Source organism: Hyperoodon ampullatus (assembly GCF_949752795.1).
Source record: "Hyperoodon ampullatus genome assembly, chromosome: 19".
NCBI classification, from domain to species: Eukaryota; Metazoa; Chordata; class Mammalia; order Artiodactyla; family Ziphiidae; genus Hyperoodon; species Hyperoodon ampullatus.
The window spans coordinates 32,826,378-32,842,693 of record NC_136932.1 but is presented as its reverse complement, the minus strand read 5'-3'; the positions used below and the strand labels follow the sequence as shown (position 1 = coordinate 32,842,693).

The 16,316-nt window shown below is 53.9% G+C and overlaps 1 protein-coding gene across 1 annotated transcript in view; it reads left to right on the top strand.

Moving 5' to 3' along the window:
• The window catches only part of LRRC75A (leucine rich repeat containing 75A), a gene marked incomplete at both ends in the record, with an annotated part of 34,654 nt that overhangs the window by 9,769 nt on the left and 8,569 nt on the right, over positions 1 to 16,316 (top strand). The window contains one exon of the mRNA XM_079726066.1: positions 14,704 to 14,832. Within this exon, the coding sequence (XP_079582192.1) occupies positions 14,704 to 14,832 (129 nt within the window). The remainder of the gene's footprint in view (positions 1 to 14,703; positions 14,833 to 16,316) is intronic.

Sequence of the window (16,316 nt, the reverse complement as noted above, 5' to 3'; positions counted from 1 at the left end):
TGTGGGGGGTGGGGGTGATTTTATGTGCCATCTCGGCAAGGCCATGTTACCCAGTTTTTGGTCAAATGTGAGTCTAGATGTTGCCGCAAAGATACTTTTTAGATGAGATTAACGTTAAATCAGTCAACCTTGTGTAAAGCGGGTGATCTTCTGTAGTGTGGATCGGCCTCTTGCAATCAGTTGAAGTCCCTTGAGAGAAAAGGCGGAGGAATTCTGCCCCAGGCTGCCTGCCTTCAGACCTGCCAGTTCCCACAGTCACTATTCCCCACACATCCCTCTCTCTCACACACACCCCTCTTATCAGCTCTGTTCCTCTGGAGAACCCTGACTGTTACACTTGTCCTCCAGGGCTGATGTCTGGGGGAGGCGGGTAAGAAACTTCCGGAGGCCCCCGGGGTCCCCTTGCGCTGCCTCTGGATCACAACCCTCTGGTCCTTGACGTCTCACTCTGAGAAGTGGGCTGTCCCATGAAGCCTGTCCTGCTTTGAAAGCAGGTTGTCAGGGAGCCAGAAGGAGCCTTGAAGTCACTCCTCCACCGCTTCTTCTTCTGCATTTCCTTCCACAATGGACCAAACCTTTTATTTAAAATGGGCAACAGTAACCACATGGAAAGACAAATGGGCTTAAATGCATTCACCGGAAGCCATCAACAACGGATTATTTCCCAAGCACAGATCAGGAGGGCGCGGGATGGATGACAGAGTGCTGAGAATCTGTGGAATGTAGGAGCGGGTGGACCTCAGGGACCTGCTGGCCCCAGCCTTTCTGCAGAGTCATAAGCCCACAAGGTGCTCTGGGGAGCGGGCGGCTGGAAAATAAGTTTGGGAAGTAGTGCGAATGCTCCCAGCCTTTCAGTCTTAAAGCGGTGGCTAAAACATCAGATGGGAGGAAGGCACAGGGGCGGGGGGCACGTGCCCGGGGCCACACAGTGACCTAGGGGCTACCTCAGGCCTGGAGCCTGGGGGGCTCCTGCCCTGCCTGAGCAGAGCCTGGGTGGACCTGTGACCACAGCGGGCAGAGCAAACCCTCTTCAGGCCTGCTGTGCTTCCCGGCTGATTTTATGTTTTTCTGAAGAGACAGCGGCCTTTTATTTATTTGTTGCTACTGCTGTTTCTTGGATTTTAATTGCATTACACTTGGCAATGGTCAAACATCTGTTTCCAGAGGCCTGCTTTGTGCAGAGAGTGTCATTTTTAAAGACCTCAAAGTTAAAACACAAATAACGTGCAGCCGTGAAGCCAGCACGCTGTGTCCTGGCGGGGAGAGCAGACCCACCAGGCCCTTGTCACAGTTAAGGAGGGTCGCCTGCCAGGGTGCCCGCCTTCAAACCCTGAAGGGCCGGTGGTCGTGGAGGAGCCCCCAGCCACCCCTGGGGGATGGCGGCCCTGCGATGGGACGAGAGAACCGGCTTCGCCCCTCAGCCGGACAGGCAAGTGGGCAGGGCAGCGGCGGCCGGGGGCCCGAGGGGCAGCACCCGCCCTGGAGCCGGCGGGAGCAGCCTTGCCAGCAAGCAGGCCAATGCCAGCGGGTTTCTTTCAGGGAGAGGCCAATGCGGCGGTTGTTTTTATGACTTCTTCAAGTTTGCTTTGCTGTTTGGTGTTTCTGAAGTCTGAGAGTGTGTGTGTGTGTGTGTGTGTGTGTGTGCGTGCGCGTGCGTGCGTGCGTGCGCGCGCGCCTCTGGCCTCCCTCCCCGGGCTACACACACGACAGCTGCCCGCCCGGACCTCGGCCTCATCGTCGTGTCCCTGGGAGGTTTATGGTGTCCTTGGGACGTGTTTGTGCACACACACCACACACACACATACACGCACATATATACAGACACACGCAGTACTCATGGGTGCTAGATTTTCTCAATTACGATTCAACATACTGAACGAAAAATGTTAAAGCCTACTGTTTCCCTAAGATTTTAAGTCTAAGCTACAAATGCCATTATTCTGTTTATGAATCTAGTAGATTTAAATGATCACATTTAAGGGTAGAGTGCTTATAACTTGGTTAAGTTTCTTTCAATATCTTAGTGATTTTACAAATTTACTACATCCAGTTTTCTGAAGTTTATAAATAGCCATCCTAAAAAGCAGGACTTTCCCAAGCTCCTGAACAGTTCTTAAAATGTAATAAGCTTATAAATAAGGTGTATTAAATTCTGTTAAACATTTCAAAACTGTCACAAACTCAGCCAGATCCTCCTTCAGCGTCCCGCTTAAAATCATAAGCCTAAAGTCAGTTACTCACTTACCCCTTTCAAATCGGAATTGCAGGCCTCATCTGTTAGGTACTCTGACTTACGTGATTCTCTGAAGTGTTACAAGTGTGTGAAGTGCCAGATTTATGAATTTCTAGGTGTATCTGAGCTGCATTCCTCTAGTGTCTGCCGGTGTAATTCAACGCCTTCAGGGTTAAGAGGCAACGGAGCAGCCCAAGAGCGACCTTCTGTCCTCAGTACCCCGAACTGCCCCCCTCCAACTCCCCTGTCCTGGCGGCTTCACCGCTGGGCTAGATGCTGTCTGCTGCTGTTCCTTTCATCCGTCCTTGCTTGTTCTTCCTGCCCTCAGGGCCCCACCTCTTCAGCTGTTTAGCGGTGTCCTCTTGGATGGTGCACACCCCATGCCCTTGGCTCCGGGATCGTGCATCCAAGGCCACGCTAATGACTCATCCCAGGGGGCCAGAAGGAAGAGTCCTTAGCAGCGACCTTCCCTCCTGGTACAGAACTCCTGCTACAGCAGCACTAAGGGATCTCTCCCCACTGACATAGTTCCAGTGTCTGTGAACTCACTACTTGATTTTTTTAAATTGTGGTAAAGTGTAGATAACATAAAACTTATCATTTTAACCACTTTTATGTGTACAGTTCAGTGGCATTAAGCACATCTACAGTGTTGTGCAACCATCCATCTACAGAACTCTTCATTTTCCCAAACTGAAACTCTGTCCCCATTAAACACTAATTCCCCATCCCCTTCTCCCCAGCCCCTGGCAACCTCCATCCTACCTTCTGCCTCTATGGATTGGACTCCTCTAGGGAACTCATACGAGTGGAATCGTACAGTATGTGTCCTTCTGTGACTGGCTTATTTCATTTAGCATCCTGTCCTCCCAGTTCATCCTGTTGGAGTGCGTGTCAGGATTCCCTTTACCACTTGTTTTTATTTTTATTTATTTATTTTTTTGCGGTACGCGGGCCTCTCACTGCCGTGGCCTCTCCCATTGCGGAGCACAGGCTCCAGACGCACAGGCTCAGCGGCCATGGCTCACAGGCCCAGCCGCTCTGCGGCACGTGGGATCCTCCCAGACCGGGGCACGAACCCGTGTCCCCTGCATCGGCAGGTGGACTCTCAACCACTGCGCCACCAGGGAAGCCCACCACTTGTTTTTAAATGTTCTTTCTCGCATTGGGCTGGAAACCGTCTTAGGGGATGTGGTCCTGTAGGGAGCATTTCTTTTGTTTTTCTGGCTGTGCCACCCGGCTTGTGGGATCTTGGTTAACCCTGTCCAGGGATTGAACCCCAGGCCCTCGGGAGTGAATGCACGGAGTCCTAACCACTGGAGCGCCAGGGAAGTCCCTACAGGGAGCATCTCTGACTAGCCCAGTCCCACCTCTGGGAGCAGACAGCAAAGGGGAGTGTGTCGGGGGTGCACGCACCCAGAGAGGACCCAGGGCTGGTGGAAGCAGCAAGGAGGTTTCTGCCGATAACGGTCCCAGTTGCCCACAGCTGTGCTCCTGGTTGAGGTCAGCACAGGCCAGAGGAGGAAAGGGGTCCCCGCCCACCTGCCCTAACCTTTCGCCTTGGTGCGTCCCCTGGGGAAAATGCCACCACTGTTTCCATCCGGTGTATTAGTTTCCTAGGGCTGCCATCACAGACAACCACTGTTTTGGTGGCTTAGAACAACAGAAACTTCTCTCACTGCTCTGGAGACCAGAAGCCTCAAATCAAGGTGTCGGCAGGCCACACTCCCTTGAGAGGCTGTCGGGAGATTTCACTCTTCACTCTGGCTGCATCCATCTTCCCATCCCCTTCTTCTCTGTGTCCGTCTCTTGTAAGGACACCTGTCGTTGGATTTAGGGCCCAACTGGGTAACCCAAGATGATCTCATCTTGAGATCCTTAACTTAATCTGCAAAGACTCTTTTTCCAAATGAGATAAATGCACACATTCTGGGGACTAGGGATGTGGAGTTGTCTTTTGGGCGCTGCCATTTAGCCCGGCGCATCCGTTTCTGTTTCTCACACGTGGTGTGTACCTTGCCCCGGGTGTCCCGTCCATCCCCAGTGGCACTTTTAAGACTCTGCCCACCTTCCTTAGAGGCCATGGTCTTCATTCACATCGAGCTCTTCTGGCTTCTCCCCCTGGCGGCTTCCTGGGGCTGCATTTCCCTGACAGCACCTGGCAGTTCCCGTCCCTCCCCTGGGAATCCATGAGGCAGCCAGAATGTCAGGGGGGAGGGGACACGGAGACCGGTCGCCCAGGCAGGCCAGTACCGCAGACTGTGTCCCTCCCCCGGAATAGTGGCCTCTGATGCTCCGGAAGAGGATCACTGCCTCATTATCGCCCCGCGCACGTGGACTCCGGTGGCTTCAATGCAGCTGGCTACCTTTTCTGCTTAATATGCGGAGCCTGCTGCCTGCTCCTTCCCCGGGCTCGGTTGCAGGAGCCCTAGCTTCATGCCTGGAGGAGAGAGACAGACACAAGCTCATTTCCCGCAGGGCCTTCCTTCTGGGAACAGGCCCAAAACCTGGAACTTAAAAGGCAGGAGGGTGCTCGTGGTTTAAAATAGCGAGTGCGTGGCAGCCTCCTGAGTGGCTTCGGCCTAAAATACCTGCGGAGACACACCAAAAACAGATGAAAATTCCTGAAAGCCTAGAAAGGTGGGCGGTCTGGGAGGAACCCCTTCCAGCTCTGAGACAGATGGAGCTGCCCCGGCTCCCCCCGGAAGCTGAGACCTCCCAGAGGAAGGGGACGCCCCCTTCTCCCCAGTCGGAGGAAGTCAGGCAGCTGCCCCTTTCCCACGCGAGCAGTGATTTGGGGGCAGAAATGCTGCCCTCACTGCACCCTCCCCAGGCATCTCTGCGTGTATTTGGAGAAAGCCACCCTCAGACGCTACCTCCACCAGGCAGGCGGGAGAGAGGGAAACCCGCGAGCGGTGGCCGCTGGCAGTCCAGCGTGGCCCGTGGGCTCAGCCAGGGATGGGGAAGTCCTGGGATATGGATACCACTGTGGGTTTCCACAGACTCCACCTTTGGAGTTTTGGCGGCCCAGGCTGTGGAGGCGGGCAAAGATGTCCCTTCCCAAGGTCAGAGTCACATTAGCTCAGTGTCCAGGGTGTGTTCCCCAGGCTGGACTCCTTACAAACCAGAACCTGAGAGGTGGACTCAGCTCTTATCCAGGGAGGCAGCCGTGGGACAAGGTCAAGATTCTGGTTAAAATTCCAACGTACGGGTGTGGTTTTCACACCAACAAACAGTTAGTTCCTTGACACGAGCTGGGTGTCCTACAATTCAACTCAATTCTGATGCTCTCTATCCAGAGATGGTGTCCGATCCCACAGGTTAAGGGGATCCCACAAGGCAGCCTCCCACTTCAGACTCTAATCACAAGTCCAGGTTGTTACCTGTGCTTCTGACCAATCAGCTATAGTTTGGAGGTTCTCATGACCCTCTCCTTGGGTTGGATTAATTTGTTAGAGTGGCTCACAGAACTCAGGAAAACATTTTACTCACTAGTTTATTATAAAAGGATGTAACTCAGGACTGCCCTCGTGGCGCAGTGGTTAAGAATCCACCTGCCAATGCAAGGGACACGGGTTCGGGCCCTGGTCCAGGAAGATCCCACAGGCCACAGAGCAGCTGAGCCCGTGCGCCACAACTACTGAGCCCACATGCCACAACTGCTGAAGCCCGTGTGAGCCTAGAGCCTGTGCTCTGCAACAAGAGAAGCCACCGCAATGAGAAGCCTGTGCACCACAACGAAGAGTAGCCCCTGCTCGCCGCAACTAGAGAAAAGGCTGCGCATAGCAACCAAGACCCAACACAGCCAAAAATTAATAAATTAAAAAAAAAAAGATGTAACTCAGGAACAGCCAGATGGGAGAGAGGCACAGGGCCAGGTGTGGGGAAGGACACGGAGCTTCCAGCCCTCCAGGTGTCCACTCTCCACACCTCCCCGTGTTCACTGACCCAGAAGCTCTCTGAACCCCGCACTTTGGAGAGTTTCTGGAGATTTCATCACGTAGGCTCGACTGAGTACCTCGTTGGCCATTGGTGACTGATTCTCTTCATCCCCTCTCCGCGCTCTGAGATAGGGACGGGACTGAAAGCTCCAACCTCTAATGGCATGGTTGGTTCCCCTGGCCTCATCCTCAGGTGACCAAGGGGCCTTCCAAAAGTCACCTCATTAACCAAAATAAAGTCATTAAAAAAGTCATCTCATAACAAAAGACACCTTTGTCTCTCTCATCAGTTAGGAAATTCCGCAGGTTTTAGGAGCTCTGTGCCAGAAAGAGGACAAAGACCAAATATCTATTTCTTATTTTAAATCATAACATCACACTAGACAGATGGTGGATGGGGCCTCACTAGATCACCCCTCCTTCAGGGGTGAGCAAGTGGAGAAAATAACCCTGTGCGTCGGGTAAATACTGTGGAGGCTGGACCCTGACTCTGGAATGATCTACGGCAGGATCCGGGGGAAATGAACTTTGTGGGAAAAGAACAAAATGTCACGAAAAGAGGCAAAAAAGGAAAAAAAAACGGAGGGTGAGATGAAAAGGGAGATTAATGAGCAAAATAAGAACTGCAAGGATTCGAAACACTGGCCAACACACAGTCCTGACTGGAAGCAGTGGGAGTGGGGTTGACGGTGCCGGACATGAAGTCAGTGGCAGAAGCAAACCCGGCCCGTCCACGGGCGTGTGTTACGGGATGAACACGAGAAGAGGTCAGCTCAGAAGGCGCTCAGAGCCAGCATCCGCTCTCCTGATAAGGAGACAGGCTATAACAAGGTCCATGTTTGTAGATGGAATGACCCCAACACTGAAGGTAAATTCAAAGAAAACACCCACAACTAGACACACAGTGGTAAAAAATTGTAATAACCAGGTGTGGCAGGCAGAAAAACAATGGCCAGAAACATGTGCTCCCTCGTTATCTCAGGAAGGTGTCTGTTTTTTGCCTTCCTGGGTCGCAGGACCTTTTTTAAAATTTAAATTGTTGCAAAATGCACATCACATAAAATTTACCATCTTAAATTAACCATTTCTACACTTCAGTATCGTTAAGCACATTCACATTGTTTTGCAACCTTCACCACCATCATCCTCAGAACTCTTCATCTTGCAAAACTGAAACTCTGTCCCCATGAAACAACAACTCCCCAGCCTCTCTCCCCCACAGCCCCTGGCACCCGCCGTTCTACTCTGTGTCTATGAAGTTGACTTCTCTGGGTACCTCATATGCGTGGAATCATCCTTTTATGACTGATTTCTCTCAGCGTAATGTCCTCAGGGATCATCCACAGTGTAGCATATGTCAGATCTCATTCCTTCTTATTCCGTTGTAGACATATACCACACTTTGTTTATCCGTGCGTCTGTAGAAGCTGATGGACACTTGGGTCATTTCCGCCTTTTGACCATTGTGAATAATGCTGCTATGAACATAGGCGTAGAAGGATCTGTCTGAGTCCCTGCTTTCAGTTCTTTGGCATATGTACCCAGAAGTGGAGTCGCTGGGTCATATGGTAACTCTGTTTTTAATTTTTTGAGGGATCGCCGTAGTGTTCCCCACGGTGGCTGCACCACTTCACGTTCCTACCGGCAATGCACAGGAGCTCCAGCTGTGTGTCCATCCTCAACACTGGCTTCTTCTGGTTGGAGTGGGGCTGGCGGTGGCTTGAGCTAAGAACTGGATGAGCCAGAGGAGTTGATTTGATTTGTGTTAGGAAGGGAAGGGCTGGGTGCGGAGAGAGGTTGCAGGGTCGAGATGAGCCACTGAGGGACAGGTGGGGTCTTGGGGGAGACACAAGGAAGGGATGTTAGGAGTTTGGGTGGGCTGTCACGAGGGTGCCCTTTTGGTGACCTTGTGAGATTGCTGTAAAGACATCGGCTGCTTTTTGGGCTACGCCGTATGTTGAACTGATGTTCCTGGGAAGGGGGGTACCGTGTGCTGAGACCATCCAGGAGAGGCAGCTAGAGGTTATTGTCAAAGACAATCCCATGGACGTCTGGGCAGAAAAAGCAGCTAAAGACACAAAAACCAGACTGCCTCAGAGTCGCCTGCCATGCTGAGTACCAGGGGGCTACCGCGTTTTGAAGGTTAGTTTCTCTCTAGCCAGGTTGCCTTCAGGTACGACGTTAACATAAAGGTTTTTCAGGTAGGCTAGAGCTCAGAAAATAACCACCCATGTATTCATTCTGGATGACGTTCTCGGGCAGTGACGGCATGAGGTGCAGGTATGGGAGCAGCTCCAGGGAAGGGCTGAGTGGCGGCCCTGAACGTTAGCTCAGTCCCAAAGACGTGCAAATCTGTGTTCAAACTGAATGCACATGGCCAAATTTTATCATCGATGGAGTGCCTTTAACAATTAAAAAAAAAAAACCCACAAACTAAAACAATAAGAGCAGTGACCTGGATCTAAAATCTCTGATTATACTCAGAAAGGCCAAGAAGAGGAGAGGCTGGCCGTCAGGCAAGTGTCAAAATTCCCCGCTGACCCTCCACCCCAAGCGCTGCCGACGTCCTGGGTGCCCCCTCTGAAGCTGCCCGGGGTCCCCACGGTGCCAGCTCACTAGTTGGGGGCCAGCCCCCGAGATTGATAGCGCTTCTGCTCCCAGACACCAGACACGAGCTGTGGGCATGGGCTGAGCTTCCTCTCCCAGACCCCCCACCCCGCCCCACCACCAAAACCACACCCGCATCAACAGGGAGCCTCGCCGAGGGTCGGAGTGATGGGAGAGAGCATAGCAGGGAAGCTACACCCTCCCCAGGGGCTCCCTGGCTCCTAGCCTGGCTCAGCTTAGCCCCTTTCTCCCAGGGTATCCCATGCTTCTAGCCCTGCGGTTCTCCAGCTGTTTTCGGTATCAAGAACCCTCTTTATTTTTTCTAATTTAATTGTTTTTGTTTTTGTTTCTGGCCGTGCTGCGTGGCGTGCGGAACTTCCCAGACCAGGGATCAAACCCACACCCCCTTGAGCGGAAGCGCAGAGTCTTAACCACTGGACCACCAGGGAAGTCCAAGAGCCCTCTTTATACTTTTTTAACTCTTTTAAATTGAGATATAATTGACGTATAACATTGTTTAAGGCCCACAATGTATTGACTTGATACATTTATATTGCAATGTGGTTGCCATTGTAGCGTTAGCCAACACCCCTGTCTTGTCCCATAAATATCACTTCTTCTAGTGTTGGTAACAATAGTTTTGTTGTCTTTCATAGTTGTACTGTGTATTAGTCTCCAGGACTTATTTTTCTTCTAGTTGCAAGTATGTACCTTTAAACACCGTCTCCCATTCCCCTACCCCCCAGCCCCAATCCACTCTGTTTTTCAGAGTTTTCAGTTCTTCTTAGGTTCCACACATAAGTGAAATCATACAGTATTTGTCTTTCTCTGACTTATCTCACTGAGCATAATGTCCTCAAGGTCTATCCACGTTGTTGCAGGATTTCCTTCTTTCTCGCGGCTGAATAGTATTCCATTGTGTATATAGACCACAGCTGCTATATCCAGTCATAGGTTGATGGGCACTTAGGTTGTCGCCGTGTCTTGGCTATTGTGAATAATGCTGCAGTGAACATGGGAGTGGAGTTGTCTCTTTGATAGTACGTTTTCATTTCCTTTGGATATATACCCAGAAGTGGGATTGCTGGATTGTATGGTAGTTCTGTTTTTAATTTTTTGAGGAACCTTTATACTCTAAATTATTGAGGACCTCAAAGAGGTTTTCTCTATGTGGGTCATATCTTATAAATGCTATCTGCTGTATAAGAAATAAAAACAAAAATATTTTAAAGATTTATTTATTCATTCATTTAAAGTTAATAAGCTTGCAATGTGAAAGAAATTTTTGTGAAAATAACTATATTTTCCAAAAGAAAGAATATAGTGAGAAGAGCGGCATTGTTTCATAGTTTTGTGACTCCCTTTCATGTGTGGCTGGCTTAGTAGAAGACAGCTGGATTCTCACACGCACTGCTTCTGCATTCGATGTCTTGTAGTAGGTTGTTCTGGTTGAAGTCTACAAAGAAAATGTAGCATCATGCTGCTGTGTCATTGGAAAAGAGGCCCTCACAGAGGCCCTGAAAGGGTCTTGAGGACCCCCTTCACACTTTGAGAAATACTGTGAATCTCTGCTTGCTTTTTGGAAAGCCGTACCCCTCACTCTTCCCACTGGAGTGAGTCCCCAAACCTGGTTCTTCAAGCTTCAGTAACATGGGAGCCCCACTTCTTTGAGGTGACACGTGCTTGCCGTTCACCCCCTTGGTCGCAGGCCAGCGACACTCTCCGTGCCAAGCTGCCCAAAGCAGTGACTCGGGCTGATGTTCCCAGGTTTTCTGATCGGGAACCGTCCACACGCACAGGTCCTAGAGATAGTACCATTTAGATACACAATGAGGAAGCTAGGAGTCTCCGCAGCGCCTGGTATTTGCAAGGCAGGCCAGCCCCTCCAAGGCCAAAGCAGTCGCCCGGGGCAGCCTGGAGGAGCCGCACATCGACTTGGTTCTTCCACCCGCCTCATTCCCCCACCCCGACAGGCAGCCAGGGCAGAGCGGAACTGTGAGGTCCCTGGTGGGCAGGGTATGTAGCACTGTCAGTGCAGTCATGACACATTTGTCCCCAGTATGGGTGACAATGTGGGTGGCTTGGTGGGTGACACGGAGAGGACACCAAGGACGCCAGACGTGGCCCGAGGCCCTCAGGACATGTGAGGTGTCTGAAAGCCGCACAAGCATTCCAGGGGCCTAGGTGGGGTCGAAGTAAAGGAATAAAGCGATGAAACTGCAGCAGCGTCTGTCAGGCCCCCATCTGGGTCTCCCTGTTGCAGCTTCTTGTAACCCAGAGCCCTGGGACCTCCGGGAGCCCCACCCCAGCTGGAATTCACAGGGCGGGCGGTGGCCATGACTCACAGGTAACTTACCCAGAGCACATCTGCCTTCCTGGGGAGACCCCCTCCCTCCCCCCTCCCCTCCCCCCTCCCCCCTCCCCCCTCCCCCTCCCCCCTCCCCCTCCCCCCTCCCTTCTCCCTTCTCCCACCCTCTGCGCCCTCCCCAGCCACAATTCCATGACCCCAGACAACAGCAGCAGCGTGGAGAGAGGGACCCACTGTCAGCAGGCTGGGCACCCAGACTGACAGGGAGGGTGGGGACATGCAGGGCGGGATGTGCGTGGCAGGGGGCGGGGGGCTGGGGAAGGACAGTTTACATCTTCCCACACCTGCCCCAGCGTCCTGGCTTGGCAGCTAGGGTTTCCTTGGTCCTGCCAGGATGGGATGGCCTCTACTGGCCTGGAAAGGAGGGGGAGGGGAGTGGGAAGACGGGGCAGGGCTGGTAGGAACCCAAGAAACGCAAGCAGCCATCCAGTCCCGGGGTTTCAAACTTCTCTGACAACAGAACTACTTTAAAAAACAAAAACAAAAACAAAAACAAGGGCTTCCCTGGTGGCGCAGTGGTTGAGAGTCCGCCTGCTGATGCAGGGGACATGGGTTCGTGCCCCGGTCCAGGAAGATCCCACATGCCGCGGAGCGGCTGGGCCCGTGAGCCATGGCCGCTGAGCCTGCGCGTCCGGAGCCTGTGCTCCGCAACGGGAGTGGCCACAGCAGTGAGAGGCCCGCGTACCGCAAAAAAAAAAAAAACAAACAAAAACCCTGAAGGACAGCCAGAGAGCTGTTGCGTGGAGAGCTGGGCCCAAAGCCTCGCTGACTCTTCTGGCCTCTCTCCTGTCATCCTCAGCCCCAAGGTCTTGGGACACGGCTCAGTAACTACGAGTGTGGTCCGTTTGCCCCTTTCACAGATGGGGAAACGGACCCCAAGGGGGAAGAGGTCTCTCGTCCACGTATTGACAGCCTGAATTCCGCTTCCTATATTCCCAGCCTCTCCTACCACACAGAGGGCGGCGCCAGGGTCTGCACTTTGCTTGGTGACAGTTAGCTTCCCCGCGGCCCTGGCATGCCCTGCTGACCATGAGGTCGGTGTGGACTGTGCGCCAGGCTCCCTGTCCTGCCCCGACTCCCGGGCTTTTCTAGAGAGAGAGGTCATGGCTTTTGTCACGTTCTCAAATGGGCCTGGTATCCAAAAAGAGACTAAGAACCTGTGCACGTGGCGGGGGGTGGGGCACCGAAGGGGGAGGGGAGCTCAGCTGGTGATTCTCTTCCCTGCGGAGTCGTTACCTTGTGTTACTAGGTTTATGTCCCTCGCCCACCTGTGACGCGGGGTCACCGTCCCCATTTTACATACGAGGAGGCTGAGACGCAGTGACACGGGTAGCTTGCCCCGGATGCCTCCCGGGAGGCTGAGGGGCTGGACAAGCCAGGTGGGGACAGGTCCACGGCACGATTGGACCTGTCCGCACCCTGAGCCGGCGCCTCCCTCACCGCGTCCACGCCAGACCGTGTCAGTTATCTCCGCAGCCAGAGGACCTGGCGCTGGGCACGGCCGCTGCCTCTGAGGCTCATTCCTGCCAAACAGAAACAGCCCAAGGCTGGCCCGTTGTGTCCTCGATGGCACTCGAGACCCATTTCTTCCAACAGGGAGGTGGAGGCAGAGCTCCCGGAACCATTGCGGTGGGGGGGACCCCGCTAGGACCTGGACTCGCGAGGCTTCCCATGGGACAGAGCGCACGGCCCCTCCAGATACCCCAGCAAAGCCCTTTCTCTCTTTGCTCTTAGAAATGTCAGCGGCCAAACCACAGGGCAGCATCCCCGCCCTCCAGCCTGCTTGCTGCCCAGCTCACCCCAGGGGTAGACAAGGCAGATCCTCCCAAGACAGGCCCCAGGCCCACGTGGAAGCCCACCCCTACCATTTCTGAAATTCTTTTTTTTTTAACATCTTTATTACATGCAATTTATTTTTCTTTCTGTGTTACTGAGGTATAATTGACTTGGCACTAAGTTTAAGGTGTATAGCATAATTACTTGACTTACAAATATTGCAAAATAATTACCACAGTAAGTTTAGTTAACATTCATCACCTCATATAGTTTGAAAACATGTTTTCTTCCTTGTGATGAGGATTTTTAGAATCTACTGTCCTCACAACTCTCAAGTGTCCCACACAGCTGTGCTAACTGTAGCCACCAGTCCTACATTCCATTCCTGAAATTCTGACGGTGAGTTAAAAAAAAAGTCAGCTGCTCTGAGCCTTAGCTTCTTCCTCTGTAAATTGGGAATAAGGATACCCAGCCTACTTGCTTTCAGGGATTTCTAAGAATCACATGGGGAAGGTATTTAGAAAAGTTCAGGCTAACTCACCGAAATGACAAGGGAGCAAACCCCAGCTGGGACTCACCTGTCACCACACATTCCTGTCCGCAGGTGGCTGGACCATGGCAACCCAGGCTGGGAGCCTGCCTTCTCTGGGCGGTGATGGGGCAGCTCCACATACGGCTTGGGGGCCCAGGGGGCCTAGGGTGGGGCAGTCCTCAGATGGGAATGCCCTTGTTCCTTTCTGCTCTGTGCAAGGCCCCAAGCTAGGAGGGAACCACAGCTCCGGCCAAGGACAACAGAAACTGGAGAGGGGGTTTGAGAAGAGTCAGAAGCCGTACCCAAGCTCTTCCACAGACAGAGGGCACACGTTTAGTCCAGCACCCTGGGGTAGAAAACCATCTTTCTTTACTTCTCTAAAGCAATTAACTGTTTCAAGCCCCCGCCAGCTTGGCTGGTGGGAAATTCAAGCTTAGCCGTGGCTGGGGGGCCTACCCCTTCCCTGGGGTTGGACAAGAGTCTTCAGGTCTTGTACAGTCCAGAACATTTGGAGCGAGGCCCCGGGAATTAGGACCCAGACTGGTCACTGCTCTTGGCCAAGCCCGTGGGGTCTCTTGCTGGTGGACAGGGGCCTCTGCAGATGCTCCCAGCCCTTGTCCCTCCCCAGGCTTGGGGAACCTCTGCCCCAGAGGTTTCTGCCATGGCCCCCGCCCGCTCCGTGCCCCTTGCCTCTGTGCTCCCGCCCCTCCTGTTACGAGGACCTCACTTGACACCCTTTCTTAGGGGGAGGGCTGGTGGGGTTTTCTTCTGGGTGCCTGGCAGCTTCTCCTTTCAACCCCACAACTCAGAGACCCAACCCCCCAAGGCAGAGGAACACCAAGGCGGGGTCCTTCACAGAAGGAGCCGTAAGAATGACCTCAGAAGCAAAAAGAAAGCAAATAAATACCAATACGTGGTCCTGTCACAAAGCACAAGAGTTTTACCATCACGCCGTGTCCAAATTTTGTCCCAGGTGGAGAAGCAGCCACCAGCGCTGTGGCCCACCACCCTTGGCTTCCTCCTTGGGGGAACTGGAGAGGCAAAGGCTGGGGGGCTATCTAGGGAGGGCCGTCTCTGCAGGGGCTTGTCTGGCCCCCGGGGGACTTTCTGTAAATGCTTCCGTGTGGGATGGGAAGCCACTTTGGAGGGGTCTCCTCCCTGGTCAGGGGGCAGTCTGGGCACGTTGGGCGGGGCTCCAGGGTGAGGTGGAGCCTCGCTGAGCTCTGGGCATCCCTCCCTCTTGCAGGACCTAGGCATGGAGTCGACCTCGCTGGACGACGTCCTGTACCGCTACGCCAGCTTCAGGAACCTGGTGGACCCCATCACACACGACCTCATCATCAGCCTGGCACGCCACATCCACTGTCCTAAGCCGGTAGGGTGTCCGTGGTCTGAGCCAGCGAGCTCCGGGGTGTAAGGGGGGAGCTTCCTGGGCGGAGCAGCCCGGTGCCCAAGGGGGGCTGGCCAGCGCTGCCTGGGCCCCTCGTGCAGCACCTGAGGTGCCCACCCTGCCCTGAGGCCCAGCATCCACGGCGGAGGCTGCATACCAGCACCATCAGCACCGGCCTTGTTTGGCCCACGGGCTGCAGTAAATCTGGATTCACTACCAACATGTAAACCTCAGGGTATTTCATACAATCCCCATATTAGCTGCCCTTGAAAAATGGGAAGCTCCTCGTTTCTACAGGCCTGGAGTTGAGTAGCCACCCCTGTTACATGGGGCCAGAGCCACCAGGTATGGTTGTGTAGGCTGTACCCTGCACAAAGATGTGTACACAGAGGTGGCAGGGGTCGGGGAGACAGGAGACAGCTTGGTCCAGCCCTCTCTCTGCCCACCAGCCAGGGGCACGGGTGCAAGACTGTGTCCACCTAGAGATGGGCTTTGTCTTTTTTGCACAAAGGCGCTGTGTAAGCAAATGTAGCTGTGGCCCTACATGCCGCTCTGTTTGCTGCAGTCCCCACTATGCCCACTTGTCCTCCTCTCTGAGGCCAAGTGTCATTTTACACCCACCCACTTCACTCCTGTCCACTTCCTGCCTGGCTCCGAGGCTCTCCAGACTCCGCGGGCGCTGCCCAGCCCCTCTGGGTCTGGGGGATCTGCCCCTCTTCCCGCTGGCTCCACAGTCCAGGCTGGGACCCAGGCAGGGACAGGAGGGCCAGGGCAAGGGCAGCTCCACACTTGGGCTTTTCTCTCTGTTTTGGTTTCTTCGCTCCCATCCCTCAGTTTCCAGCAGCTTCCAAGAGATGCACTTCCTTGCAGCAGGAAGGAAGGGGCAGAAATCCAGGGCAGGATGGAGGAGTGCCTGGGGCGGCCTCCACTTCAGAGCAGAACCTAGGATCAGGGCGAGAGGCGGTTTCCAAGCCCACCCTGCACCTGGCCCGGGCGCCCAGGGGCTGAAACCTTGCTCTGGGGTGGCACCTCCATCTGGGGCTTTGTTTAGGGCCTTCTCTCTGGCTTCTCTCTGGAATGCCTGGTGTCAAGACTTCAAGGTGGGGTGCTGGCCATGGAGGGCTGGGAGCCCGTCGGGGCAGGTGTGGGGTGGGTGGGTGGAGGGATACACCAAGAGGCAGGGGTGCTGGGCTCAGACGTGTGACAGTAATGAGCGTCGGCGGACTGGGAGCCCCAAGGCCTGGGGACGAGGAGCTGGTGCAGGGGCCACAGGGGACCGGCTGCAGCTGGAACCGCCCACTTCTCATTCAGGGTATACCTGGCTCTCCTGGGGAGCTGAGACCAGGCCGTAGGAGGCCTTGTGGGTGCCAGACCCCTGCCCTTTCCAGAGCATGGATTTAGTTGCCCACAGGTGAGAGGAGTGACAGATGACAGGGCACTCAGAGCAGCTCAATAGGAGAGGACTGTTT